This window comes from Fusarium tjaetaba (genome assembly GCF_013396195.1).
Source record: "Fusarium tjaetaba strain NRRL 66243 chromosome Unknown NRRL66243_c0000179, whole genome shotgun sequence".
NCBI lineage: Eukaryota > Fungi > Ascomycota > Sordariomycetes > Hypocreales > Nectriaceae > Fusarium > Fusarium tjaetaba.
Window position 1 is genome coordinate 23,380 of NW_023501375.1, and position 27,380 is coordinate 50,759.

Consider the following 27,380-nt stretch of genomic DNA (forward strand, 5'->3'; position numbering starts at 1 on the left):
CACTGGGAGTCAGTGCATTGGCGTGTTGTTGGACTGCACGTCTAAATGTGGCCAATCGGCGGCCTCCCTCGGTGTTGAGCGGACTAGCGCACAGAGCGGGGCGAATCTACACCAATCGCAGATCTTGTTCTGCTCTGTCGAGACAGCCCCACTATATCCGCGTCCGCCCGTGTCCGTCCTTGCTCTCGTATAATCTCGCTGCAAGTCTCCTACTTGACAAAAATGCTCCCCTTTCGTGCGGAAAACCAAGAGTTACCTTATCAGCCTTCACAGTCAAAGTACCAAGATCCCACCTGAATCCACACAACTATGAGTGATCAAAGTACCGAGAAGCCTGCAGATGCAGCACCCAGAAGCCCGCATGCTCCCGGCGACCTTGCTGGTAGTAGCGACGACTCTCTCACTGAGACCGGGCAGCGTAGTATCCAGGGATGGAGAGTGAGTGCTTCCGAGATTCTTGGCCTTTCGAAATATCTTGCTAACAGTGGACGACTTCGTTTAGTGGGCCGTTGCCTATGCAGCGATGCTGTCTACAACGCTCCTCTTTGCTATCGACAATACCATCGTTGCAAACATCCAGCCCAGTATCATCAACGACTTCGGCCATCTCGAGCTCATGACATGGATTGGTACCGGCTTCGCTCTCGGCACCATGTTCATCTTGCTCTGGGGCAAAGTATACGGCGTTTTCAACATCAAATGGGTCTACATCTTCAACATCTTCCTCTTCGAGGCCGGGAGCGCGGTATGCGGTGCTGCACCTAATATTCAAGCACTCATAATCGGCCGTGTCATCGCTGGCATTGGTGGTTCTGGAATGTATTCTGGCACCTTGACATATGTCTCTGTCCTTACCAATGAGCAAGAGAAGCCAGCATATCTTGCTGGAAGTACCGTTGTCTGGGGCATTGGCAGTGTTCTTGGTCCTGTTGTAAGCTCCCTCTCCCATCGCATTATTGGCTCTGGACTGACCATTATCGTTAGGTTGGTGGCGCATTCGCAACAAGCAGCGCGACCTGGAGATGGGTATGTATCTTTCCTCCTTTCTCTCGCTCGACCTTAACTGACTTGACAACCAGGGATTTTACATCAATCTTCCCATCGGTGCTGTTTTTGCTCCTGCATACTTCCTGCTATTCCCCAGTACTGATCCCAACCCTACCAAAACCCTGGCAGAGAAGCTCCGCCTTGTGGATTGGATCAACGCAGTCATCTTCTTGGCGGGATCTGCTTGTCTGACCGTTGCGCTGACCTTTGGCGGTGTCGTCTATTCATTTCACTCGGGCACAATAATCGCACTCTGGACTGTCACCGGCGTTCTACTGGCGGCTTTCATTGTTCTACTCAAAATACATCCTCTAGTCTCTAAGGAAAACCGCTTGTATCCCTTGCACTTCTTCAAGAAGTGGATTCTTATCAACATGCAGCTCCAAGTCTTTTTATCTTCTGGCATCATCTTAGTAAGTTACAAAGAATCGAAAGGAATACTTTGACTAACCATATCCAGGCCATGACTTACTTCGTCCCGTTGTATTTTCAGTTCATCAAGGTAGGGGCTTTGACTGCGTCATGAAATATTTGTGACTAATATCTTCAGGGCGATGGAGCACTCGAGGCTGGCGTTCGTTTACTGCCTTTGATCATGTTTATGGTTGCTGTCTCGATGTTAAATGGCTTCCTGATGCCAAAATACGGACTGATCCCTTTTTGGTACATCGGCGGTAGTGCTCTTGCACTCATCGGTAGTGCTCTAATGTGTAAGTGGCCAATCATTCTAGTAGCCTGTTCTAACGCCCTCCAGATACGAGTGATGACAAAACATCTAACGGCAAGGTATATGGCTACAACATACTTGTCGGAGCCGGAGCCGGGTGCTACATCGTCGCTGGGTTCGCCATCATGCAGTCACTGGTCCCAAACCACGAAATTGCCAACGCAGTTGGTGCCATGACGATTTGCAAGTATTCCCATGGCAAACCATTCAAAGCTGTTTCCAGCTAACGTTGAACCTAGCCCAGGATCTCGGAATGGTGCTTTTTCTCGCTATCAGTGGCAGTCTGTTCCACAACGTCGCCGTTGACAAAGTAGGCAACGCTCTGCCAAGCGCCTCTGAAACTGAGATTGGCAACTTGATTGCGGGCACAAGCAGCGCTGTGTTCAAAGCTCTTTCTGAAGACGAAAAGGCCGTTGTTATACCAGAGATCGCAAGTGCTATGAAGAGCATCTGGGCCTTTTTCATGGCGGCCGCTGCCCTCAGTTTTGTGTGCGCTTGTCCACTAGTTGTAGGTGTCTCATTTCATAAATATGTTGATTGACTGGTGCTAACTCCCACCAGACAGATAAGCTTGGGGGAAAGAAGCTCAAACCAACTGCGATAGCCTAAAATGTGGTGGGACTTATCGCAATATCATAGATGGAGAAGATCGGCTTGAGCATCTACTACGTCAGAATGTCTAGGACTTTTGCTGTTTGGAGGATGGTTAATGGTTCTTTTTGTTTGACAGGGAAATTATAATAATAGTGACACAACAAAACAAACATCAGTTGTGATAAGAGAAATAAGAGATGATGTATAGTATTGGATGAGCCCTCAATACTTGCCCGGATTTAGCTGTTTCCAAAACATGGCAGCTTAGACTTATAGACTCTGAATACAAGAACGTCAGAAAGCTCTTACAAGTGTGTTCATTAGTGTCCTTTATCTTTGTGCCCTGGGGGCAGAAGCCTCCTTTGGAAGCGTAGCCTTAACACAGCAAGTTCGCTCACTTAACCTCCAACATGGCCACCTCATGATCTCACAGGCTCATGGTAGATCAATGGTAGTACTACCGCTGCTGCAGTGTTGGCAGTGAATTGTCTTAGATCAACTTATATTGAATTACTACCTTAAATTCGACACGAACCTTCCGAGCTCAGTAAGCTTCTCTCAAGCTCGCGTTGTGCAATTCAACAAAACCTGTTCTGTCCAACCTAAAGCCAAACACATGATCCCGAGAGGCGATCAGATGAAATGCGCATATAGCCAACCACAGAGCAGCCACTATCGCCATCACGTGCGGGAAAACAGCTTCAAATCCACCATTCCAATTATGCCAAGTCATTCCCGTTCGCCCATTCTCCGCAGCCTTGCCTTTCATTACATACTTCTTCTCAGCCTCCATCGTGTCTTGCCATCCCATAATCCCTCTCTTCTCTTCAAACTCGACAAAGCTCAGTTTAGGCGCTGTGACACATAAACCTGCAATCTTCTGTGCTAATGTATCAAGTCCTATGATGGGCGTCAGCCATCGTTGTGTGATATATGCCTTCCATCCGTCGTATGCTTGCTGCCTCGTCAAGGCGCCTCCTGCTTTGACTATGGCCCGAGCACGTTATACTCATTTGTCTTGGTACTATTCCCGCATGGCATTGTGTAGCTCTACGTCGCTGGGCTTTTTGATTGGTTGCCTCGCCAATAGAGCGCACAGCGTGTTCGTGATTACAACAGCATCTTCCATAGCCGTGTTGCCTCCAAGGGCCGAGTTGGAGGTGACCCAGGTAAGTTAGACGTGTCAAGATACTGATGAAGCATCGTTCAAGGGAACCCGTACCTTGTGAACAGCGTCTCCAGCCAGGGCAATTCGGCCGAAGGTCCAATGCTCCAGAGCCCCCTCTTCAAGGGATATCATTTGTGCCTTCAGACGTCGCTTCCACAATTCCCCGAATACGGCTGTATCTGTGACGGGACGCTCAGATATCTTGCTCACGAGCGTTTCCATATCGGTCTCAGTATAACGTCGGCGCGTGGGCCATGTACACTGCTGGTTCTCAGGGATCTTGCTGTGCACAATGATAGATATCCATTCTGGCTGGCAGAGGAGGAGAAAGGAGTACCTGTCATTGGAGGTGATTTCCATGTCGTGCGCACCGATGCCAGGGACTGGCGAGCAAGCTTGCCATGACGATGGCATTGTATTGAGTGACCATAGCTTGAAGGGCGTGAGTAGCTGATGATATCCGCCATAGAATGATACATACTTACCTCTCTTCTCATCAACTGTGATCATACCAGGGTATCGAGCGTTGGCTTTGTCCCACATGATTTTGCGGACTTTGGAATGAACGCCATCAGAACCAACTACTACATGACCAACAAACTCACGACCATCAGCCAGGATGACGTGGGCAACAGAGTTCTACTCAATTATCTCCTCAACGGGAGCCTTTTCATAGACTCGACACTTATCAGGCAGTAGCTCGTAGAGCTCACGCATGAAGACTTGACGGTCAAGTGTCCTAGTATCATAACCCGCGCTTCCCACGATTAGTGAGTGAGTCCCAGCTAATAGGGAGTTGTACATACAACTTTCGTACGACACCAAAGAAGTCGGAGGCAAAGCTCCTACCGGTGGGATCACGGCAATGCGCACCGCCCATGGTATCGCACTTGACCAGTACGGCGTCTAGGCAACCTAATTGGTGTAGGATTCAGCGACCATGTGGATGTCCTTACAAACTCGCCTAGCTCTGGTCCACGCTTGCTGTTCTTTGACATCAACTATGCCGTCGCATGCGTAAATCTATGGACGGTCCTTTAATCTCGCCGTCTCGGTGTGCGGTGCTTGTTCCTGAGGTTTCCAGCGTGGGCAATGCTCTCTGCAACTTCGACGGTGCTGCTATGCTGCTGGCACTGTACATGTTTCTACTCTGTCGTAGTAAGGGACGCTTACGCAACTCTAGCGTACCGTTATACGATGCGGTAATGATGCTGGTGACAACTGTGGTGATTCTGCTTCAGCCGCTGGTTATCTTTGCACCAGCATGGTTGGGCTTCGATGGGAGCGAAACCCATCATGCATTGATTGCCCTTTTTCAAGTGGCCCCTATCCTTGTTCTTAGCTTCCATCTAAGCCTTGTATCAATTCCCCCTGAAGGGCCTGTCATACCAGCATCATGCAAGGAAGCCAAAAGATAGATCGTTGCGACCGTCGCTTCGGCGGTACACATCTATACTGTAATCAGTTCACTATGAACTCGCGATAACGATACGTCCCTCGTAAGACTCTTTGTTCCTGCCTGGGGTTTCGCTGACCCAGGTACGATCCTCAAAACTACTGAAGGAAGATCCAAAGAGTATGCAGCGCTGCTGGAAAACCTTCACCTGTTTCCCTAATGGGATTGGATCGTTGTTTGTCTGACGATAGCGTTGGCTATCCACTTGGTTCTTTCTCGTCGAGACGGACTTAAGGTTGACAAGTTTACATCGCCACACGAGGTCCAGGAACCAGTCTATCTTGCAATATCTACAGCCGTTCTCGGGCCTGGGGGTGCTGGTTCATTTGCACTTACAATTCGAGAAGCGCGGATATGATTTGAATACTCCGAGACTCTCGTTCTTACCGGATACTCAAGAGGGCATATTAAGGAAAATAGAGGTAATGAGGAAGCAGAATGAGGGTTAGTTCTTATCTTTGCTTATCTCTCTGAAAAGACAATCGTGTACTTGAAAAGTTCACCCTATCCTGTTGTCGTTTTGGGATGCCATAAGCTGTGAATATCAGCCAATCGATCAAAGTCGAAGACGAAGCTTCTGGTCTACTTAGTAGAAAGGGATAATCATTAAGAGGTACTAATTCCACCTGATTTGGCAGGCTGCCCAAGGCGTTCAAGGCACACCGGCTCCAAATCAACACTTCTGCCCCTTTCGCTATCCCAACAAGTAAACGGCAATCTTGAGCTTGAGATGGAGGTCAAACTGTCAATTGTTATCCTAAATCGTAATGACGTATCGATAGAAAAATGTCATAAGGAATTTGGTAGCTAATAATACGGCGGTGAGTGGGTTGCCTCGGCTTCCAGCAATGGCAAGTACATCAAGTTTTACTGAACAAACTTATTGCTTCCTTCGCAATTGCCTCTCATCTCCTTTGTCTCCTTCTCATCCTATGATCTTTCTTCGCCCAGCAAGTGTTCACTGCGGTAGAAATCGTGTCCAAATCTGAGGTCACGACACGTCCTATAAAAAGGACTTTGATGGAATGCTCGACGGTCATCAGCTTTGCATAGGACACTCGAGTCGTCCCGTCTATTCTCTCGCCGGGCTCGAGCATATGAACACGAATGGGAGGAAACCCTGGTTCAGGTTCCCCTTCTAAAAGCTGCGGTGAGCCATTACCTGACTCACATACGATGCCATGACTTTGAGGATCAACTGCTTTCTTTTTTAATCCCTTTCCGCCATATGTTGTGATTGGCCTGCCTCGTTAGCTCCTGCTTTTCCCTCTCAATGGTTTGACTGACACGCATGTGCAATGATCCCCATCATTGGCGACAACAATGAAGCGGCGAAAGCTGACAAATACAAATGCGCCATATTGATCACGATCACGATATAGTGTTTCCTCGCCGGTAGACGGGATTCCAGGGGCAGGCTCAGGCCAGAGAGTTTTGAACGTGTTGAGCTGCCGTGTCATTGACAAACATCTTTCAGCGTCAATTGAAGCTAATTCAAAACCAAGCTTGTCGTAGCCACCCAAGGTTAGGCTGATTTTGCTTAGATCGGATTGCATTACTCCGAAGACCATTGTATAGTCTAATCACATAGAAAAAAGCGTCCTCATCTGATCAGTATCTGGCATCATGGTACTCAGAGAAGTTGGGTACTCAGTGGTGTTCAACTGGACATCCGTTGTGCTTTTGTTGTCGTTTTCAAACTGCTCTTGTGTCGATGGATCATCAGAGCCAATCTTGAATAATTTGGAAAACTGACTTCCATCCATGTTGTTGTCCTCACCGGATATATTCCTTGGCGGAGCAAATAGTGCAATTCGCTCGAGATGATTTGCTAGATGATTGGTCAGGCCCTTGGGAAACGGCTATTCTTCGAAGCAAATAGGGCAAACATCACGGTCATCGACGAGCGCCAATTTAGAGACATTAGTTGGGTCCTCGAGTTGTTCGACTGAGAGACCTCTATCATGCTCTCGTAACAGATGGCTCTGAAAACTAGCAGGTGTCACATATAAAGCATCGGGGTGATCGCGGCATCGCCAACCGGGTCGATGCACAGCTTCTTCATGATCCACCCATGCTTTCCTTGACTGATAAAGATCGTTGGCCGAGTTGCATGCTTCATTCGTGCATACATAAGGTCTCAGATCATGGAGGACATGCGACTTCCAGGTCTTCCCTCTCCCTTCCTTTGGGGGGCAAACAACCCAACAACAAGGGCAGGTAAACGAGTCCCCATTCAGTGCCTCCTTGGGGGGGTTGGGGACCTCAATTCCCTTTCCGTCGGCGCCGAGAGCAGTCGATGCCAGTGATAGTATGGTTTGTCTCTCTGTTCTATCATCTAGGGCGGGGTCATACGGTGTCGCATTAGTCCCCCAGAGGTGACTCTGTTCCTCGACCGAGTAAGGAAGCTCAAGCCGCCGCCCTTGTCGAAGTCCTGCATCTTCTGGAGCCTCTGATGCTGAGGGCCTTTCTCTACCAGCTGTCAAGGTCACAGGGATAAGCTGAACACCAAGCTTTCTGGCATGCCTTTCCCAGTATCTAAATTGCTTTCGACGTAAGACATTAGATGTTGCGAGTCTTTCGGGAAGGAAATCAGAAGGTCCATCGTCTCTACCCCTTCCTTGACGCATTGCTGTGAGAAGTTCAATCAGGTGCTTTGAGTCAAACTCATGAAGCGTATGGAAGAGATCGATCCCTGTCTCGTTGTCCACCTCTTGGACCAGGCTGGCCCTGGTTGAGCTGGGGCGCAGACCAGAGTTACGAATTTTGGAGGATAATCGGTATAGGTTGTTAAGTATTTCAGTAATACTTGTAACCTTCATAGATAGCTCTGTTGATGGAAAGTTCCCGTGGCTTGTGTCATCATCGGATTCTTCGCTGATATCTGATGGGATGGACTCCTCATCGAACGGAGGCCTTTCTCCTGATACGACAGCAGTAGCTACTCTATAATTAGCTTCTCATCTCTGCAAATCTTTGTTGACAAAACTTACACTCTTCCAATGCTATACCAAGCTGCTGGAGAAGTTGCGAGATATTATTGTGCATCAGAGCGGACTTTCTCAGCCTATAATCAAGCGAGGAATAGCCCGTCTGCAAAGCACCAGGATTTCCACGCCAGATTCTGAATTTCCCAAGCTGTATTTCTATTGTCGAGGGAGGCATCTGCTGGAGGAAACGAGGTGCGGTCTCTCTGAGGCCTGACAAAAGATACTGGAAGCCATTAATGCATGACCGGCTCAGGCTTTGGACTGTGCTCAGCGTGGTGTTATTTGCAGCTAAGACTTGTGACTGAGGGCTTAGATCAGCAGACAAAACTTAGTGGTGATCAGATTGCCCTACCGATGCCTCCTGTTTGCATGCACCACTGCGATGGCCAGCTGATGGGAACGCCAATCTCAAAAGGGATATGGTGGCGCTGTGAACTAGATTTGTTGTTTATATTTGAGACTGATGGCTCAGAGGTTAAATCAGCATAGAGAGTTTAGGAAATGGTGACAGGCTCAAGATAAACTCAACTTTTCAATAGTGCATAATTCCTTTTACCCCGCTTTGAACAATGTCTGCTTAAAATCCCTCGATATGCGTAAGCGACATCAATTCTCACCTTGGATGCTTAGCTGGCGCTGCAACGGCTCTGATGATTGGCAGCCTCATTTTGAATATGCAGGCTGGCAAAATGGCCGCGAATATCATCTTATCACCCCAAGGCGGGGTATGGTGACTCTCTCTCTCTTCTCATTTCCCTGTATCATACTTAAGCCTGATAACATTTTCGGCAGCGAGCCAGATGTCTGGGTTTGAGATCGCGGGCATTGTTCTTGGGTCTATCCCTCTGCTTATCTCAGCGATAGAGCACTATAGCGACAGCCTTGATCGTGCAACTGCTTTCTTCAAATGGAAGGATGGATTGAACTCGGCTTTGCGAGAATTCTGGTATCAGCACTCGTCGTTCGAGTTGACTTTGCGGAATATCCTCAAGGATGTAGCTAGTCCATCCGAAATAGAGGAGATGATTGGAGATCCTCATCATGAACTCTGGAAATCACGAGACCTGTCCCAGGCCTTGCAGGAGATGCTCAAATTTGCATACCGACCTTACATATCTACTATCAAAGATATGCATGGGTGTATGAAAAGGCTGGCAAGACATTTAGATGTCGATCGTGATGCTGTGAGTAATTCTGACAGGAGCTAATTAGTGCGTGGGCTGACCTGGAACTTTCTTTTAGGGGACTGCTGATGATCTTGAGGCCATCATGAAAGCGAACAAGAGATGCCGTCTGCTGGCGGCCTTATAAAGTTCGAGTTTAGGCGTGCCGTCAAGTTAACCATGAAGAGAAAGGAGGTCCGCATACTCCTTGAAGATATGAAAGCATGCAACAACCGCCTGGATGAGTTCATCAACAAGTCGGAGGCTCCAAGTAACAACAGTATGGCTAAAACTACTGCTGAAAAGTTGGGATTGAGCTCCTCATTACAACAGATACAAAATTACGCAACCATGTTACATCAAACTCTAGGAAGGGCCTGGTCCTGCTCATCCCATGCTTCTCACGAAATTCGCCTACTCTTGGACGACAGGGTTGTACGCCAAAGTGAGCCGAGATCGCTCAAGAAGGTGAAGCGGTCAAGCAAACCACCCAGTTTCACAATAACCCATAAATCGCCAATGAGCTCTGCACTTTGGAAGTCAGCCAAAATCGAGATTATTGATTCGGATAAAGAGGTAGATGAAGAAAACAGGGCGATCCGATTCAAAGAAGCGCATCTCAAGACATCCATTAAAGACCAGCATAGCATGAACATCCGAAGCGTCCATGGTTTAACAGTAGTCGGAGACCTATGCACCGTCTTTCGCTGTTACAATGGGTTTGGTTTTGGACTTGACGACCAGGGTGTGCTTTACGAGACCTACCAAGACGAAACTAAACCTGTTTGCTGCACGGAGAATCTGATTAGTCTTCAGGAGCTCCTATTGACGCATTCTGGCATGAAGTGCTTCACCCCTTTGACAGAGGAGCAACGGTATCGACTGTCGATTATCCTGACTTCCTCATTTCTCCAACTCCATTCAACCCCATGGCTCAACAGACACTGGAGCCAACACACTGTCTTCTTTTCTTCAACCCCGATTGATGGTCAGCTTGTGATTGACCTTGGACATCCTTTCATTGCTGAGAGCTATAGAAGTACTGCATTTCCAACCACCACCTCAATCGAAGCTAAGGAGCTTGCAGATGATAGCGCAAATCTACTTATGCTGGCGAGGATCCTTCTTCAGATCAAGTTCCATGGTCGGACGAGTTACACACAAAATAAAGAAAGTGTAGCAAACTCGACAGCTTTCGACCGAGTCCGTGAATCTCAACTCCTTAATCAATGGATATTCCAGGAGAGGGAGAACTTGTCTTTTGCGCACTATAACGCCATTCAGTTCTGCATAGCGTCTTCAAATAGCATTGACGCTGATCTTTGGGATCTGAAATATCGGCAAGTGGTTCTTGGCCGGGTGGTTGTGCCTTTGGTTAACGAACTAAGTCACTGGCAAGGGGCTACATAGCTTGGACACGAGAAGATGGCACTTTACATCCATCTACTGAATATGAGTTGAAGTATGAGTCATAAATCCTTTTTGTAGAGGTCAAATATTATCCATGATGTGATGATGGTCATCAAGAGCCACAGCCTGATTCAATACATGAGCAAAGTACTGTGGGGGCCACTATATTAGACGAATTAGAGTTAAATAGACTCATGCAGGTAAATCATCGCCCCGCCCGCTATACCTCCTTCAGTTGAAAAGGCTGCCACTTGCATGAGCACCTGAAGGACTCAAAGGATCAGATCGAAGATCGAATCAGATGACAAAAGAACATTATTCACCAAACTAAACTACCGTGGGGCATGATGGCTGTCGCCAATGTTATATTCTTGTCTCTTTCTCGGGGAGCCTTATCTTGGTGCAGCGTTTAGAGAGGCTACCGCCAACATTTCACTATTCCAATGGCTCGAGCGATAAACCTGCCTTGTGCCAAGGTGGCGCTTGGCTGAGAAGATGACTGCAGGATGGAGGGTAGCGTAGCGAGGCACCATTGAAAATGTGCCTCTGTTGTTTCAGCTGACTGACTGGTGGGCGGTTACCCATAAACTGACGCAGCCACTTGGTGCCCCTCAATCGAAACCTCATTACTTTCTGCTCACTTTTCTTCTTTTTGTTGAATGTCATTTTCCGTCTTTTTCACAAATCCAACCGAACCCTGCTGTATTAAACTACTAATTTCATGATGGTGAGACCACGAGAAGGCTCGTCTGTCTCCTCTACCTCCGACTCAGAGCCTGAGGATGAGAGCTTGATAGGGTTTTTCGAGGGGATCACTCAATCATGTGTCGATCCCAACTTTTCAGACGGAGATGAATCGACTTTTCCTTCAACATATATATCCTGGGGAACGCCCTCAAATGAGTTGTACGTCTTGTTTCGTGTTTGGCTTTTCTTCTCTAACATAGCTTAGTATCAAGGAACAGGCCGTGAAGTTCCAAATATCATCTCGATGCCGCATCTGCAACCATCGAGGGCGAGCTGGAGAGCTTGTCTTCTGCACTGGCTGCGGTAATTCCAAGCGACCAGCACATAGAGAATGCTTGGCGAGGGATCGGCAACACGTTATGAGTCCTCGACGAAGACTTAGCGTTGGCGAGGAAGAGTGCAAAGAGGTGGATTATTCCGACTATGTCTTCACTCGGTATCTCCTCCAACCCCCTGAATCCAAGTTAAAACTGGAATTGCATACCAAAGATGCAACATGTGCTTGGATCGGAGTTCCGTCCCTACAGCGCTTTGAGAAGCCACAGATCCATGTTTGGCCTCGCCTTCAAGATCTGCTCCAAATGTCGCGAAACACCAAGCCCGGTCAGTATCCTAAACTTGTCTCGTTTATTGGCGAGACAGGTTCGGGGAAGAGCACTCTTATAAGAACCATGATCCAAATGGCTCGACCCGATCACCCCGAAGGAGAGTCTGTTCCGGTGCCTGGGTCTCCAAGCGATCGGTTTGCCTCCACGAGCAGTGATATCCACGCCTACAGCGATCCCCTTACCCTCTCCACAAAGTATCCGATAGTCTATGCCGGTAAGCTTCGAAGGACTCTAATATGATCTAACAATCTACTGACATCTTTCATAGACTGTGAAGGCTTTGTGGGCTCCGAAAAGCCCATAGCCCAAGAGATTATTGCTGCTCTTTCTGAACCAAATTGGCTATTCCAGTGGGAATTTGGGGAGGATTCTGCCGAACAAAGAGTACTGAGACACTGGCAGGCCAAACAGGATAAGCTATTGAGACAGATGAACCAGTTCCTGAACGGTGCTGAGAGCAGAATCAATGTTGAATGGGGTAAACTCGACTACCCAGACCCACGAGCATCTGTTATTGTGGAAGACACAGATGGGCGAAGGTTGTGCACTGTCCAGAACAAGACTCGAAAGCTCATCGTCAAGTATCTGTATCCCAGAGTCCTCTATGGCTTTTCGGATGTAGTTTGTTTCGTCACGACCAACGGAAGGTTTGTGCGAAGAGACCATCATTAGTCACTAGATGTTAACAATTGCAGGACTTCGGACAGTTTCTTGGGGCAACTAATTGACTGGGCTCAACACTCACATGACCGAATCCTCAACCAGCGTACAAAACCTGCTCTTATTGTCATTCTCAATATCGTTGTTGATATGGACGACAGCTCATCTTCTGATGCGACGGAGGATCTTCTGCGAAGTTTTCAAAGAACTGAACGTTTTCGAACACTACAGGCCCTCTGGAAGGAGAGAGAACATCCAATTAGAAACACCGCTGATTTACTCCTTTGTTACTACAGCGACTTCAAAGTAGTCCTTATCCCAGCCATAAGTCCCAGGAGCACACCAGCCGATGCGACCGCTGTTAGCAAAAGCATCAGACAGCTATACGAGACCATCCGAGGATCGGTATCCAAGATCCGCACTGCCAAGGCTGACAGTGGTACAGAATCAGACTTGGCTACTCTCAACACTCACATGAACAGATCTTTGAGTGTTCTAGGACAGGACCTTCGCGCCGCACTTGATCTTCATGATGTAGTAATGAATGATTCATCAATCCCGACTCAGCTGAGCGACCATATGGCATCAACCCTTCGTCAGATGTGTATCTTGCGAGAAATGGACCGCACTGATGCGATCGGAGGTGAGGAAAGGGTTGTGGAAGAATTCGCCCCCTACGTCGGTGCATGTATCGTCGCCCAAACTCGCCACATCCAAGACAATGGTTTGTTCATACCTCCACCTGTGATATATGCAAGGTTCTAACGATATAAGAAATACGAAAGAGGAGAAGGGAAGACCTAGTGACCGAAGCTCGAAGCGGTCTCCAGAAGTTCCGCTGGCGATACTGGCGATGTGAAGCTCTAGAGCGACGAACTGGCCGAAGATGTCGAAACTATTACGATGGACACTACAAGGGTCACCAGTTCAACAGACCGGACAACGATTTCGAGGACGTGGAGGGTCTCAACCGAAGGGGTGGTGAATCAAACCACAGATGTTCCTGGCATCCTGATCAGTTTGTAAGGCTTCTACGGGAAGCAATCGCACAGAATCAGCAAGATGGTCGAGTCATGGAAAGGCTTACTTACTTGGCGAGGACTATACGACTGACAGAACTACAAAGCCAGCGGACATGCTTCTCTTGTCTGTCCAACTGTCCAACTAACATGCTTCCGTGTGCCAGGTTTCAGCATGGGATTTGTCAGACATGTCTTGAACGGTTTGCTATGCAGAGAAATGGAGGATCTATCTTGGTGATTGAGCATTGCCCCCTTGGATGTGCTCTTAGAACTGGAACGTGGAGCATTCGAATTAAGCCAGAGGACGCAGCGCCACGCGTGTTATCACTAGATGGGTAAGTCGCTTATCAATGATCTGTTCTCATCTGAGGCTAATTGTGGGCAGTGGAGGTGTCCGTGGTATTGTCGAGCTTTGTGTTTTGCGTCGGATCGAAAAGCACGTGGGCTATGGCATCGCAATCCATCAGCTTTTCGATCTTGTGGTAGGCACAAGCACAGGTTTGTCTACATCTTTATCTTAATCCTAAGGAAATTTCTCATTCGTCAAGGTGGCATCGTCGCTCTTGGTGTCTTCCACCAGCGTTGGTCAACGGACGATGCCATCAATAGGTTCCGAGCACTGGCGCGAAGAGCTTTCACGCTTCGATTGGGACTCGGGAACTCTTTTATCAAAGCTATTGCGCAGCCATGGTATGAGTTTCTGTATACGAGTGAGGGTATAGAGCAGTCACTGCAAGACTCTTTTGGTGGCTCAAATCTGTTTGGCGCAAGTTTGAATCATAGAAATAGGGCTGGCGGAAGGGACTGGGTGAAGGTAGGTGTTGTTTCTTGTTTGCAGGGAGGAAATCAGGCAAAGTTGATTGCCAATTATTCCAGGAACCCAAAAGCGGGCACTGATGAAGGTAAGCATCGAGAAACTGCGAGTAGGTGCGGGCTGACTTGTTATTCCCCCTCCAGCAGAAGATTATCTTTCTCGTGAAGATGAGCAGTCGAATGACTTCAAGATCTGGGAAGCGTTAGTTGTCCTCTCGAGCGTATTTTATCAATAATTAACTCTTCACAGGGCGAGAGCGACATCTGCAGCACCGACATTCTTCCAGCCCTTCGTCCACCCCGAAACGAAACGAACATATGTGGACGGAGCTCTTATGCACAACAACCCAGTATCTCTAGCCTATTCCGAGGTTGATAAAATTTGGCCTGGTTCCCTTCCTCCTGATATCATCTTATCAATTGGTACTGGATTGGTTGTTGATCCCAAGTCAGGAAAGATGAAGACAAAACACAACTCCAAGCTGCAAAAGATCAAGGGATGGATTCCTAGAGGCTACCTCATGCGAATAGAGGCTGGACTGGGAATAATCCAGAGCTCGACTAGCTGCCACGAGGCTTGGAAAGAGTTCAAAAGCATGTCCGTGTCAGACCGTCGACTTCGAGAAAACTGTCATCGGCTCAATGTTGGCTTGAAACAGCGCGTCGAAATGGATGATGTTGAGAAAATGGATTCTCTTATTGAAGAATGTGAGGAGTACCTTTGCGATGGTACAAACATGTTCTATTACGACAAAACATACAGAACAGCCCCTGAACACCTTCACACAGTAGCAAGGCGACTTTTGGCATCCTTGTTCTACTACGTTGGGCCTCTCGAGCGGACCATGAAGAGAGGGAGATGTGTTGGGAAGATGTTTTGCAGATTAGAGGCAGGTTCTGCATCGGCGAAGGAACTGTTACGAGACAATGTGCGATTCCGGCTGGCTCAAATTTCGGAAGACGGTACCAAGGCAGTATATCCTCGCATTCTTCATCATCGGGATAGTCCACGCTGGGATCTAAGGGATCTTTCAGCCCTTGTGGTTCTCAAGGTGGAAGAAGGGACGTGTAGGCGATGGATTGAGGTGAACCTGCCTGACTGGAGGGATGAATGGGAGCCCATCTCTGGATTCCAGTCTCGTGGGCGCACTAATGTGTGAAGTCTCTGATTTACGGCGGTTTGGGCGGAACTGGTGACCTTGACCTAGTGTGTAATGTAGTAAGGCTTTCAAGCGCTCTATAGGAATATATTCATAGAAGAATAAAACTGAGCCTCTACTGATCCGCTGGTTCATCGAAGCTGAGGCTGATGAACACGAACTTTGTCTTGGTCGAAGCTACAGACGCCATATTGGTCTTGAAGGAAGTAGACTCAGTAGTCAGGCTCATCCAAGTCGCAGAAGCAGTCCATGTCATACCATATGTATGGCATCTGTTGATCAATTTCGACACCAAGGGTCCCGGCATATATGTAGCAAGATTGACCAGGAGTGACGGCAAAGAAAGCACATTGGTTGTTTTCATGACAAGCGTTGCGGCAGGACTCCATAGTTATGACACCGGCTGGACTGTCCAGAAAGGTCCTGGAGTTCCCGTTGTAGTAGCCGCGCTTGTTGCAGACCTTATCAGATGGGGCGGGGTTCTTCTCATTGCTAATGCAGGACTCGCCTGGAGCAGTGGTAGTGGTTGTAGCAGGAGCGGTCTCTGTGATTGATGTTGGTTCGACGGATGAAGCTGTCAGTTCGGTAGCCGCGCCGCTTGTCGTGGTTGAAGACTCGTCGCAGAAGCAGTCGTCCAAGCTCCACCAATAATATTCCGATTCACTCTCAATGACACCATCAAGAGTGCCTGAATATAACCAGCATTCGCTACCAGGTTTCAAGTTAAATGCGCTACAGCCATTTGCATTTAGACAGGCCTCTCTGCACGATGACACTGTTTTGGCGCCATGGAGATTGTACATGACATTCAAATCGCTGTTCTGATTGGCGTTGCCTGCTTTGTTACAGGGCTTACCGGCTGGAAGTGGTTGCTTTTCATTGTTGACGCAGGAATAGCTTGGCGCAGTGGTAGTGGTTGTAGCAGGAGCAGTCTCTGTGGTTAAAGTGAGTTCGACAGATGAAGTTGTAAGTTCGCTAGTTGTAGCTTCGGTGGCTGTCGTCCCGGTAGCCAAGCCACTTGTGGTGCTTGAAGACTCGTCACAGAAGCAGTCCATGTCGTACCAAGACCAAGGCGATTCACCACCACTGGTACCGGTGAATGATCCAGCCCACAGTGCGCACCACAAACCAGGCTGCAGGGAGATTGCAATACACCCAGGCCTGTCCAGACAAGACTTGTAGCAGGAGGCCAGCGTCAACGTGTTCGCGTTGCCCATTGTTTGCAGGTCACCTTGGCCACCACCCTGGGCATTACAGCCCTTGCCAACCGGAGCAGGGTCCTTGAGGCAGACATATTCGCCCGGGCTGGTGGTGGTAGTAGCAGCTTCGGTGGTGGTGGTGGTGGTTGTTGGCTCTCCAGAAGTGGCGATGCTGGTTATCGAGGTGAAATCGGTAGACGCAGTGCCAGTCGTGGTTGTTACTGGCGAGGGCTTGCATGGGCCGGCCTTGACACCAACTGCAAGACCAATAAAGGCGGCGATAATATTTTGGGCGATCATGCTGAAAGAGTGGCAGGCTCGGAAAGGAGCCGATAAAACGAGTGACAACTAAAATTATGACGTTTAATGTGGCTTTTGCAGCACAGCGTCATGTTATATACTCTCCTTTTTAAAGCGTTTTTCAGAAGGCAGCTGAAGCAAATTTCCACCACAAATGGCCATAGCGACACTACAGAAACGCTAATGTAGGGGTCACGGTTGGAGAACGAATCAGATCTGAGGAGTTTGTATAGGGCTACTGAGCTATTCAGGGTCCAGACCCCAATAGTTAAGCATAATGGAGAGACTTCTTTGGTTTTAGGCGCGCTAGTGCCAATAGCTTGCTAACATCGCACTTTACTGCTCCTCTAGCTTGTAGTCAACTCCTAATTCCACGTGGACATTTCTATTCTTGCTAAATGCCAAGTCAATATTGATCAAAGTTGAATGTTCTTGAAGCAGTTGTATGAAAGCTGCCTCTGTTATTATCTTCAGTGCCTCTTGCAACTATTGAGTTGATCGTGGGCCACAGGTTAAACCTCAGGCTCACTGACTCTTGTTATCTCCGACGATCCTACCTCCGTCGACGACGACAATCGACCCAGTAGCAAAAGTACACTTCATCAAATAAACATAAGCCTCCGCCAACTCCTCAGCAGTCCCAAGTCTACCTACAACAGAGTCCTTCTCCATAGCAGGAAAGATAACATCCCTGACATCTTGCGGAAACCCATCAAACAAAGCGGTATGCACAAAACCCGGCGTGACACAATTAACGCGCACTGGCTTGAGATCAATACACAAAGCACGAGTCATCGGCTCAATTCCCCCAGCCGCTGCCTTGAGCAGTGACCAACCTGCTCCAGCGGGACGAGAATCAGTAGTTGTTCCCGTGATGGTGAAGGAGCTGGTGTTCGATTGATTGATATAATTCGAGAGATGCTTTGCAACAAAGACAGCGCCCATGACGCGAACCATGCCGATTTTAGAGATGACACTAACAGTCGCTGAGTCGAGACTTGGCGAAGGACTGAAGTCTCCTGCCGTGAAGACGACATGGTCGAGTTTTCCGTCTTGAGAAGCAGCCTCAAGCAGCTCTTTAACGTTGGCCTCGATTGTTTCCGGTTTGGCGAGGTTGCAGACTTTGCCAGAGATCTTTCTAACTGGCAATTGAGTGCTTTTTATGTGGTTCTCCAGACGCTTGATAGCAGCATCGATTTTGGATTGGTTGGAGCTGCTGATAACGACATTTGCGCCATGTTCGAGGGCTGCTTCGGCGACGGCGAAACCAATGCCTGTTGAGCCACCGATCACCAGGACGCGCTGGTCATCAAGTTTCTTGGTGAATTTGGTAGACATATTGAAGAGGCTTGTGTGATCTGTTTTATTTGTTATTTTCTTACACATCGCTGCGCGTCTTTGGGTCTTTTATATCAGCTCAACTACATTAACATTATTATGATCATCAAAAGTCCGCTTTTCCGTAGGATTCAACACCTTGCCTAGCCATCAATCTTTTCACTTCAAGAAACGCGAGAATATTGCACTTGAATACGAGAAATGCCAAATGCTCAAGGTATTTGAGATATGAGGTTACGCTCGTCGCGAAATGATTCGTCGGGCCAAGTCCGCTGTTCGGCCTTCGGTCTCCGCAATACTCCGAATCTTGAATCCCGACGCGTCTTGACGCGTTTTAACGTCAAACGACGATGGTGGTCGTAAATCTGGGTATTTTAATAAAAACGGCTACAGGATTATCGCGCTTGTCATAATACTCTGAACTGTGTGGAAGATTCCCGAGATAAGAACGAATTTTGATGAGAATATTGAAGCACGCTGATGAATCATGTATGAGGCGCGTGATGTGAAACACTGAAAACCAACTGCTGGGTATGTCAACTCAAGATACAGCATTAATTTCGCAATATTTCTCCAAAGCTGGCACAAGAGACTAATGGTCCAGGGACGCCAGAATTTTTGCTAATCTCTCTTATTCAGCGTGATGAAATCTTGGATTCTTTTCTCTGTTTACAGTTATTCTGTACTTGGAGTAATAATTAATTATCAGCTTCAGGGTAACTTCTACAGATAAGATTTACTCCCATCACAATGAGGTTTCTAACATTACACAATTGATGATTTATGCATTAATGATTACCGTGATGATCAATAAGATGTTACTATGCATGAACAAGATCAACAATCGTATCCAACCTTTTAGACACGTACTGCAAGCCATACCTTGTGAATGTTATCTAAAGCTCGTTCGTGTTCAATCAAGAGTCAACTCAAACTGAATGACACAATAATGATGAAAGTTTCACCGCAGCTGTTACTGAGAAGTAAGCAAACAGTAGATCGCGATTACCAGACTGACTGTTTGCTACTGCAGATCGCAGCTCAGCTGGCAAGCGGGACGGTTATGGGTCGGGTGACACAAGCGAAACGACGATCACCATATTATTTCCTTCTTCCATGCATGTCTGACATGTACGACACTCCCCATCACAGTGATAATCTAGATGAAACGGACGCTAGTCTAAACTCTATCGAATGTCAACTGTCACCTCCAACGCCCCATCTCGCCTAAGCTACATGAGATTCCACATACGCCAGCTCAGGCTCATACTTGATCTCGTCAGTCTCCCAGGGCTTCACAGTCTTTCCTTCTTGATAATCACCACCAGCAGGTCTCCACATCTGTCTAAACGTCATGGGACCCAATTCCTCTTTAACTTTATGCCATTCTTCACCGGGATTCTCTTTTGTAGGTTGAATGGTGTTGACGTTAACGATTGTGAAGCCATGCTTCTCATAAACAGGTACACCCTGCTCTGTCGCATCCAGCCAAAGCTCAACACCCATCTCATCAGCCTTCTGCTTGCTCCAGTTCATAATAACATTCGCCACGCCTTGGCGACGATGGTCTGGATGTGTAAAGACGATATTAACATCTAAATCGGGTTTAGTGTCATTCCTCACGATCCTCTGAATAGAAAACTTACAGACTTGAGGTCTAGCCCCCATCTGCGCTCTAGGCGCATCGAATTGTTTCAGAGCTTGTGTGATAAACTCTCGCCTCTCCCCTTCCGGCTGCCAATAAGCGTAGGAATGATCCTCATCAGTATCAAACGGATTCTCGGAGCAAATCTTCCATAAACAACCGCCCACGATTTTGCCATCGTCGTTCACCACTTTTGCCCAGTAGCTTGTCGGGTCTTCATTGTGCCATTTAAGCTGAAGTGCTACTGATTCTTTGAGAGATTCTGCGTGTGTTGGAGCGTTGAGTGGACAGAACATGCGAAAGAATGGCTGGAGGGGATTTTCGTAAGATGCCCATTGGCATGCGATGAGCTCTTCAAAATCGGTCGCAGTGTCGACCTCGATGAGTTTGAGGGTCATCTTGACGTTGTATTAGGTATATGACACAACGTTTGGGATGGTAGCACAGAAGGATAAATCAACTGAATTAAGTTGCATTCAGTGGCAGAGAGGCCTGCCATGGCAAACAACCTACCCGAGATAATCAGAGCATTAATCCAGTCAATTTATCCCCGGTGGAGCCCACAGCGGAAATAAGCAAACCCAATCAGCCCATCAAAAGTCGCAATTCAAATCCTTCCTCTCTACTCGTACCATCTAAAAACGAGCAGTCGGAAGCTCGATGCCTTTTTCGGTTGACAATAAAGCCACTCAGCGGAGGGCTTGCAGTACCGAGGCAGCCACGAAGAACGGTTGGTCGAAAAGCTCAGACATCCATGTCCACAGCGATCTTTTCCTTCTTTAGCAGCAAGCCACGCCACTTGTAGCAAGTTCAACCAGGGACTGCGGGCGGAAATCTCTGACGAGCAGTGCATAATTCCATGAAGCGAATTTGAACCATTTTTTCTCTTTCTCTTCCTTCCACCGGATGATCCGCCCGAAAAAAGTAGGTCTAAACAGAGTTTGGAAGGTCGTTTTGCTAATTGTAACCCGCGGATCGATCTCCGTTCGGATAACAAACCCATTGGGCTTAACGCGTGGGCCCAGATTCAGGGGATGTTTAGAGGAGAAGCACGGACTGGTTCGGTGACGATAACGAGAGAGGGCTCCTCTTCACATGAAGATTTGCACTAACAGGGGGGTGTAGACTAACTCTTAGTCTGCGGCTCTCACTTAGCCCTACCAATCGATGTAAAGAACCTCAGCCGTGTTGATATTTGTGCCACGATTGCACAGAATTTCAAATATTGCGATCTGCAATAATACATAGATTTATGTACAGATAAACTTTCAACCGGTGAAATTTCACTGGAAGGTCCGGCTGTTTCGGATGGCTCATTGTTGCTGAGCCGCTCACCTGCATAATTCTCCTCTCCGCGATATCAAGCATCATTGGCGCCCTTTCACATCACATCAATAGAACCTTGGAATTATAGCGCAGAATACAGGGGGGCACTACCCATGTTGAAGATTTGCTTTTTCTTCCTTTGCAGACACTGGCCTCAGAGGCTGGTCTGAGGAGAGGAGGGGGGAGATTCCTACGTAATTGTGATATAGCTTCATTCCTACCATTTATTGGTCCTCATGTCCCGTTTCACGAAAAAGGTTCCAAACTGCTTTTGGGTGTCAATAACCGTTATAATCACCGTTTCCGGGATATGCCCAATACCAGTCTTTTGCCGCCCCAGTACCTGTACCTGTGCCTGTGAGATTTGTCTTCACACCATGATCCTAATGTACCGTAACTGTACCTTAGCTGAAGCTTCCCTTCCCTTAATCTACGCTCCACTGTCAACTGTGTCTGTCTTAGCTTTATGTGATACCCTTTTGTCTTTGAATTGAATCGTCGCTCGAATTTAATATTGTTTTCGTGGATCTCTCTCTCTTTTCGTAATATCTTTCCGCTCGTTTTTGCGCAGCAATTGCTGCATTCACCGGCCCAATATGAGTTCGAACCAACGAATCATCACCGGCAACAACAAGTCGCCGCTTATCCAGGTCTTGTCGTTAATGTTCCTCGTCATCGCGATACTATCATGTTCTGTTAGGACTGGCACCAAGTTTTACATGATCAAGACAGTGAGGGTCGACGATATTCTCATCATTGTCGCAACTGTAAGACATTCATCTCACTTTATGCATTCCGACATGCTTATGTTTATGTGCTCAGGTGCTTGCGGCTTGTCAGACTGCGATTGTATTTAATGCGTGCGAGCATGGACTCGGCCAACATTTCGATGATCTCAGCGCTGGCGATCGAGACACCTTCTTCAAGGTAACACCCGACAGACAACCCCGCGACAGCAAACAAACAAACAACTAATACACCCTCGTACAGAGCCAATATGCGACAAACACGATGTTAATCGCCTCACTTCTTTGCTGCAAGTTGTCGGGTACGATGAGTCTACGAATCATGGCGCCCAAGAGCCAGAAATGGATCATCATCGCTTGCGAAGCCGTCGTCGGTGTTTGGGGCATCACCGCGCTCCTCGTCAATTTCTTCCAATGTCAACCACCGACACCCTGGCTTTACGGCGATAACGATAAATGCATCAATCTCAAGGCATTTTGGACGTACTACTCGACCGCCAACATTATCACCGACATCATCATCGTCATCATTATGGCGGAGAACGTGGTCAAGATCCAGACCTCATGGTCCAAAAAGATCCTTGTGATGAGCGTTTTTGGCAGCAGAATATTGTACGTACTGCGCGGTTTTATTTTCATTTATTCTCCGGCTAACAACCTTTAGTGTAACACCGGCAATCGCAGCGCAAATCCACTACTCCAACAAGGCATTCAACTCTGCCGATCACTCATTTAGCATCTGGCCCGCCTCCATCGCCATCCAGCTAGTGCAGTGCCTCGCCATCCTCACCGGATGCCTGCCCAACTTCAAGCCCTTCCTCGACAGCCTAGAGTCGGGGCAGATCCGCGTCGACGACATGCGACGGCAGGGCAAGTCGAGCAGCAACGGGTACCCGACAAACAGGCCCGGCTACGCGGGGTACAAGTCAAAGACAGGGCAGAGCAGCAGATCGCGAGCCCTGGATCATGCATCCAAGACGCAGCGCAGTGAGAGTCACGAGATGGAGGACTTTGCTAAGAAGCCGAAACATGACCACGAGAGGAGCTGGGATGGACAGAGTCGTTCGAGCCACTCAAGTCAAAAGATCTTGATCCATCAGACGTGGCAGGTAGACATAGAGACAACGCAGGATGCAGCATCCCGACAAACATGAGGCAAGGTAATTTGCTTTTTTTCTTCTCAGTCATGTTTGTTTTCTCGGTTATTCATCCCTCGGAGAAGTTTTGGTTACAGCGCAGCAACGTTTTATGCAAGTGTACGAATTTAGAGTAAAAGAAAAAAGACCCATTCGCTGTTTTAAATATAGAACGTTTTGTATCAGGAAAGCTGCAAGCACTCTGAGAAAAAGCAAGATGAAATGTTTGTCAGGCGTGCATGAATATCCTCTGACCAACAGCATAACAAATGTTGGACCACTACAAAAAAAGAAAGATTAAAGAGAAAAGATTTTTCTGACATACAGGGGCTCAGTGGTTCGCTCGGTTGCATATGATTATGATACATCACCATAACGAATAGAGCAGGTCACCTCAGCCAACCCGCAGCACAGCGCAGTATGTACGTAACAGTATGGATCCATCCATGCACCCAGGCACCTGGAAAGAGGAAAATAAGCCGGGCCCTGATCTACCCAGATCTGGTGGCTCTAGAGTTTGAGCACGCCCGGCCGCTGTCGAGAACTTGTCTCTCAAATCGTCGTCTGTGGCGTTTATTCAGGCCGCTCTGTGCCGCTCTGTGCCGCTCGCTAATAACGAGCTATGAATCAATAGAACTCTAAGCCAATAAACCTCACCGGAACGTGTTTAGTCTGAAAATGGTCAAACGGAGGGGCGAAGATCTTATTTGCGGGGAGATACGGAGAAAAAAAAGAAATGTTCAATTTATGCTGACAGCTTGTGTCGCAAATGGCTCCCCGTCGAACAACTGTCAATTTGGCTCGTTGATTGCTGTCCCCTGCAATGCCCGCTAAGGGACATGGACCCTGGCCCTACAAAAAGCCCGGTGGGAGGGGGAAACCCTTGTTAGGCCCTGTTAGCGGGCTTTCCGGGGGGCATCGGTGCATTCTGCCGGATCTGCAACAGGAGGAGCGAGGTGATGTCCGGACAGATAGCGGAGCAATGCAACGCAACGTCGCTGTAGATGTAGACATAAAGTAGACTAATACTAAGACGATTAAGTTAATCTGTAACATATCATGCTCAGTCTTATTCCCAGCCTCGGTTGGTGGCGGCCGTCCCCAATGCTACCGCAGTCGCGACCATTTCCCAGGGGGTGCAACCAACACTCCTCTATCCGTACCTTTCTTTTCCCCTTCCTTCCTTCTCTTCCTGCAGTCCTCTTTTAACTTTTTTTGTTCTTCTCTCCTCAATCCTTCTCTTGTCGAATTTTTCTCTCCGGTTGTTATTCCCGGTTCAACATCATGGAGAGTGTTAACAAACCCAGCTTTGAGATGGGCAACAATGCCACCGTCAAGGCAGCAGGCGATGTCAATGTCTCGTCAAAGGCAGAGCCAGACTCTGGACGGAGCTCCACAATCAATTATCATGATAAAGATCAGTTGGAGCGGATGGGGAAGAAGCAGGTGCTTCGGGTATGTTACACCGTCCCCTCATTGAGATGCATCGACTGACAGACAGCTCAGCGCAACTTTGGGTTCATGACGATTCTGGGATTTAGCTGTACTATTCTCATCACTTGGGAAGCCATCACCGTTCTCTTCGCGCAGGGCCTCAACAATGGCGGTACTGCTGGTGTTATCTACAGCTTCCTTGTCGTTTGGGTCGGTAACTTTAGTGTCTTTGCTACCATGTGCGAGCTGGTCTCGATGGCGCCTACATCCGGAGGACAATACCACTGGTAAGTGACTCCGTGTCCATCTCTCAATCATCATCTAATGGTAATTCAGGGTCGCTATGATGGCGCCGCGGTCGTGTTCCAAATTCCTCAGTCACCTCACAGGCATGCTCACGGTCGGCGGATGGCAAGGCTCGGTATCGTCCAGCGCCCTGCTCACGGGCAACATGATCTTGGGAATGGCGACTCTCAATTATCCCGACTTCCAGCCTGAGCTCTGGCAGGGAACATTGCTGTTCTGGGCCATCTTTGGCTTTGCCGTCTTCATCAACACCCTCGTCAGTTCGGTGCTGCCCAAGTTTGAGGGATTGATCTTGATCCTGCACATTCTCGGCTTCTTTGCCATCTTGATCCCCCTTGTTACTCTTGGACCTCATGCTTCGGCATCGGATGTCTTTGGTACATTTGTTAACAACGGCGGATGGTCTACTAATGGCATCTCGTTCATGGTTGGTATGATGGGTAATGCCTTTTCCTTCGTCGGCACTGATGCCGCCTTCCACGTAAGTCCTCACCTCTCATCTCCATGAACTGTCACTGACTGTCCCTAGATGTCTGAAGAGACCGTCAATCCCTCCGTCGTCGTCCCCACCTCCATCCTTCTCAGTCTCTGTATCAACGGTGCCTGCGGCTTCGCGATGGTCATCGCGATGGTCTTCTGCATGGGCAACCTCGACGATGCCATGGCTTCAGGCCCCGGAATGCTCGGCTTCCCTTACATGTACATCTTCAAGCAAGCGACAAACTCAAGAGCCGGCGCGACCGTTATGTCCGCCATTATTGTTCTTCTCGCTGCTTGCGCTACTGTCGGTATGCTTGCATCGACATCTCGCGTCTTCTGGTCTTTTGCTCGTGATCGCGGTCTTCCTGGCTGGCGCACTCTGTCAAAGGTCAGCGACCGAACCACTGTCCCCGTGTACTCTGTTTTTTGCACTGCCGTCATCTCGATCCTGTTGTCGCTCATCAATATTGGATCGCCTGTCGCGTTCCAGAACGTCACTTCACTCTCCATCTCTTGCCTCTACTCCTCATATCTCATCGCCGCCGGTCTTCTACTGTACCGTCGCCTCACCAAGGGCTTCACGCTGCCCGGCGCATCTGATCTCCCAGCTTTGGCCAACACCACCGGCGCCGAACTTGTTTGGGGCCCGTTCCATCTCAAGGGCGCGTTTGGCATTGCCAATAACATCTTCGCCATGTGCTACCTCATTGTAGTTGGCTTCTTCAGCTTCTGGCCTCCCATGGTGGATCCTACTGTGGACATGATGAACTACAGTGTCGTGGTCACTGGCGGCCTTGTCATCTTCAGTGTCATTTACTACTTCGCCTGGGCGCGAAAAGAGTACAACGGACCTATTGTTGAGAACTAGATTCGTGGCTTTGTGATTAGTGGCGCGGCATCAAAATTTGTTTTCCAGTTGGCGATGCATAACAAAATGTTATTTCTTTGAAGAAAATCTATAGACTCTGTATATATCCCACGGATATTGAGATAGGATATCCCAATAATACGGCTATCTCAAAATTCTGGAGCTCTTTTTGTGTCACTCATTCTGTCATAAACGGATGAACTTGATCAAGACGTCAAAGCACTCGACGCTGCCTGATGATCATGCGGTCTTCTTGAAATTCTTTTGTCGCGATTTCCATGTCTCATACGCGTCGTCGGGCGTGTATTTCCGTTGAACTGGCTGGAGTCCCAAAGCCCATCCAGCCCACGAAGCAACAAGTAGAATGAGGTGTGAGACCAAGATATCGATGTTCCGTAATAAGCTCCTCAATCTCTGATCTTTCACTCCAGACAGATTAGGTGCGTTCAAGAATACAGGAATATTGTCCAGGGACTGGAAGATAATGAACAGGTTGAGAGGAATCCAAATATCGAGAAATAGTCCTTGCAGCCTTGATGGCAACCTGGATACCACCGATGTCTTATCACTCAACATTTTGGGGCTATTGAGGATAACACCATTGAGGTTCCAAAAGAAAATGGCTTTGTCGTTATCATCTGGCTCTGTCCTCTCAATCACGATGACCTCTTCGCCATCTGGTGCGGCTCGCTGCCATTCATGCCACGCATAGCGCGGGACTTTGATCTCGGGCTGGTTCCCATCGACAGCGCTGATGACTTGTCGCAAATCTCCTAGCCGAACTCGAATTGTTCCTTTCACCACTCTCAAGTACTCATCGTGAGTTTCATGCCAATGAAGACCACTTGACCAGGTCGAAGATTCGGGGAGTTTGATGCGTATTTGTCCGACGGTTGACATGTCGTAGATGACGCCGTTGGGAAGCGGGCGCTCGATGACATTGAGGACCTTCTGATCAGTCATTTCAGCATCTCGGATCAAATGCTATCACAAACAACTCAAGTTCCAAATGCCCAAAATCTTAATGATGCTGCCCC

The 27,380-nt window shown here is 48.2% G+C and overlaps 11 protein-coding genes across 11 annotated transcripts; 5 read left to right on the forward strand and 6 right to left on the reverse strand.

Annotated features, from left to right (window-relative positions):
• Positions 1–309: 309 nt before the first annotated feature.
• Positions 310–2,383, forward strand: FTJAE_8336 (ABC transporter; the record flags this gene model as incomplete). The annotated part of the gene is made up of 9 exons (XM_037355141.1): positions 310–438; positions 503–931; positions 985–1,026; positions 1,080–1,460; positions 1,508–1,549; positions 1,598–1,757; positions 1,802–1,938; positions 1,998–2,282; positions 2,336–2,383. 9 exons carry the CDS (start codon positions 310–312, stop codon positions 2,381–2,383), a joined length of 1,653 nt encoding a protein of 550 aa, XP_037204552.1.
• Positions 2,384–3,551: 1,168 nt separating this feature from the next.
• On the reverse strand, positions 3,552–4,079 carry FTJAE_8337 (FAD binding domain protein; the record flags this gene model as incomplete). The annotated part of the gene is made up of 1 exon (XM_037355142.1): positions 3,552–4,079. One exon carries the CDS (start codon positions 4,077–4,079, stop codon positions 3,552–3,554), a length of 528 nt encoding a protein of 175 aa, XP_037204553.1.
• Positions 4,080–6,854: 2,775 nt separating this feature from the next.
• FTJAE_8338 (heat shock factor (HSF)-type DNA-binding protein) lies at positions 6,855–8,808 on the reverse strand (the record flags this gene model as incomplete). The annotated part of the gene is made up of 4 exons (XM_037355143.1): positions 6,855–7,933; positions 7,986–8,276; positions 8,335–8,417; positions 8,750–8,808. The coding sequence occupies 4 exons, from the start codon at positions 8,806–8,808 to the stop codon at positions 6,855–6,857; spliced, it is 1,512 nt and encodes a 503-aa protein (XP_037204554.1).
• A 517-nt stretch (positions 8,809–9,325) lies between these two features.
• On the forward strand, positions 9,326–10,555 carry FTJAE_8339 (uncharacterized protein; the record flags this gene model as incomplete). Its single annotated transcript, XM_037355144.1, has 1 exon — positions 9,326–10,555. The coding sequence occupies one exon, from the start codon at positions 9,326–9,328 to the stop codon at positions 10,553–10,555; it is 1,230 nt and encodes a 409-aa protein (XP_037204555.1).
• A 724-nt stretch (positions 10,556–11,279) lies between these two features.
• On the forward strand, positions 11,280–15,565 carry FTJAE_8340 (calcium-independent phospholipase a2; the record flags this gene model as incomplete). Its single annotated transcript, XM_037355146.1, has 11 exons — positions 11,280–11,461; positions 11,508–12,124; positions 12,179–12,557; positions 12,606–13,294; positions 13,345–13,592; positions 13,890–13,927; positions 13,978–14,090; positions 14,141–14,282; positions 14,469–14,494; positions 14,550–14,607; positions 14,656–15,565. 11 exons carry the CDS (start codon positions 11,280–11,282, stop codon positions 15,563–15,565), a joined length of 3,402 nt encoding a protein of 1,133 aa, XP_037204556.1.
• Positions 15,566–15,777: 212 nt separating this feature from the next.
• On the reverse strand, positions 15,778–17,064 carry FTJAE_8341 (uncharacterized protein; the record flags this gene model as incomplete). The annotated part of the gene is made up of 1 exon (XM_037355147.1): positions 15,778–17,064. The coding sequence occupies one exon, from the start codon at positions 17,062–17,064 to the stop codon at positions 15,778–15,780; it is 1,287 nt and encodes a 428-aa protein (XP_037204557.1).
• Positions 17,065–17,589: 525 nt separating this feature from the next.
• On the reverse strand, positions 17,590–18,402 carry FTJAE_8342 (verA; the record flags this gene model as incomplete). Its single annotated transcript, XM_037355148.1, has 1 exon — positions 17,590–18,402. One exon carries the CDS (start codon positions 18,400–18,402, stop codon positions 17,590–17,592), a length of 813 nt encoding a protein of 270 aa, XP_037204558.1.
• A 1,227-nt stretch (positions 18,403–19,629) lies between these two features.
• FTJAE_8343 (GNAT family acetyltransferase) lies at positions 19,630–20,445 on the reverse strand (the record flags this gene model as incomplete). The annotated part of the gene is made up of 2 exons (XM_037355149.1): positions 19,630–19,997; positions 20,049–20,445. The coding sequence occupies 2 exons, from the start codon at positions 20,443–20,445 to the stop codon at positions 19,630–19,632; spliced, it is 765 nt and encodes a 254-aa protein (XP_037204559.1).
• A 1,524-nt stretch (positions 20,446–21,969) lies between these two features.
• On the forward strand, positions 21,970–23,273 carry FTJAE_8344 (uncharacterized protein; the record flags this gene model as incomplete). Its single annotated transcript, XM_037355150.1, has 4 exons — positions 21,970–22,140; positions 22,196–22,300; positions 22,364–22,731; positions 22,784–23,273. 4 exons carry the CDS (start codon positions 21,970–21,972, stop codon positions 23,271–23,273), a joined length of 1,134 nt encoding a protein of 377 aa, XP_037204560.1.
• Positions 23,274–24,539: 1,266 nt separating this feature from the next.
• FTJAE_8345 (GABA transporter) lies at positions 24,540–26,343 on the forward strand (the record flags this gene model as incomplete). Its single annotated transcript, XM_037355151.1, has 4 exons — positions 24,540–24,710; positions 24,762–24,976; positions 25,026–25,476; positions 25,525–26,343. 4 exons carry the CDS (start codon positions 24,540–24,542, stop codon positions 26,341–26,343), a joined length of 1,656 nt encoding a protein of 551 aa, XP_037204561.1.
• A 240-nt stretch (positions 26,344–26,583) lies between these two features.
• On the reverse strand, positions 26,584–27,306 carry FTJAE_8346 (uncharacterized protein; the record flags this gene model as incomplete). Its single annotated transcript, XM_037355152.1, has 1 exon — positions 26,584–27,306. The coding sequence occupies one exon, from the start codon at positions 27,304–27,306 to the stop codon at positions 26,584–26,586; it is 723 nt and encodes a 240-aa protein (XP_037204562.1).
• Positions 27,307–27,380: the final 74 nt, after the last annotated feature.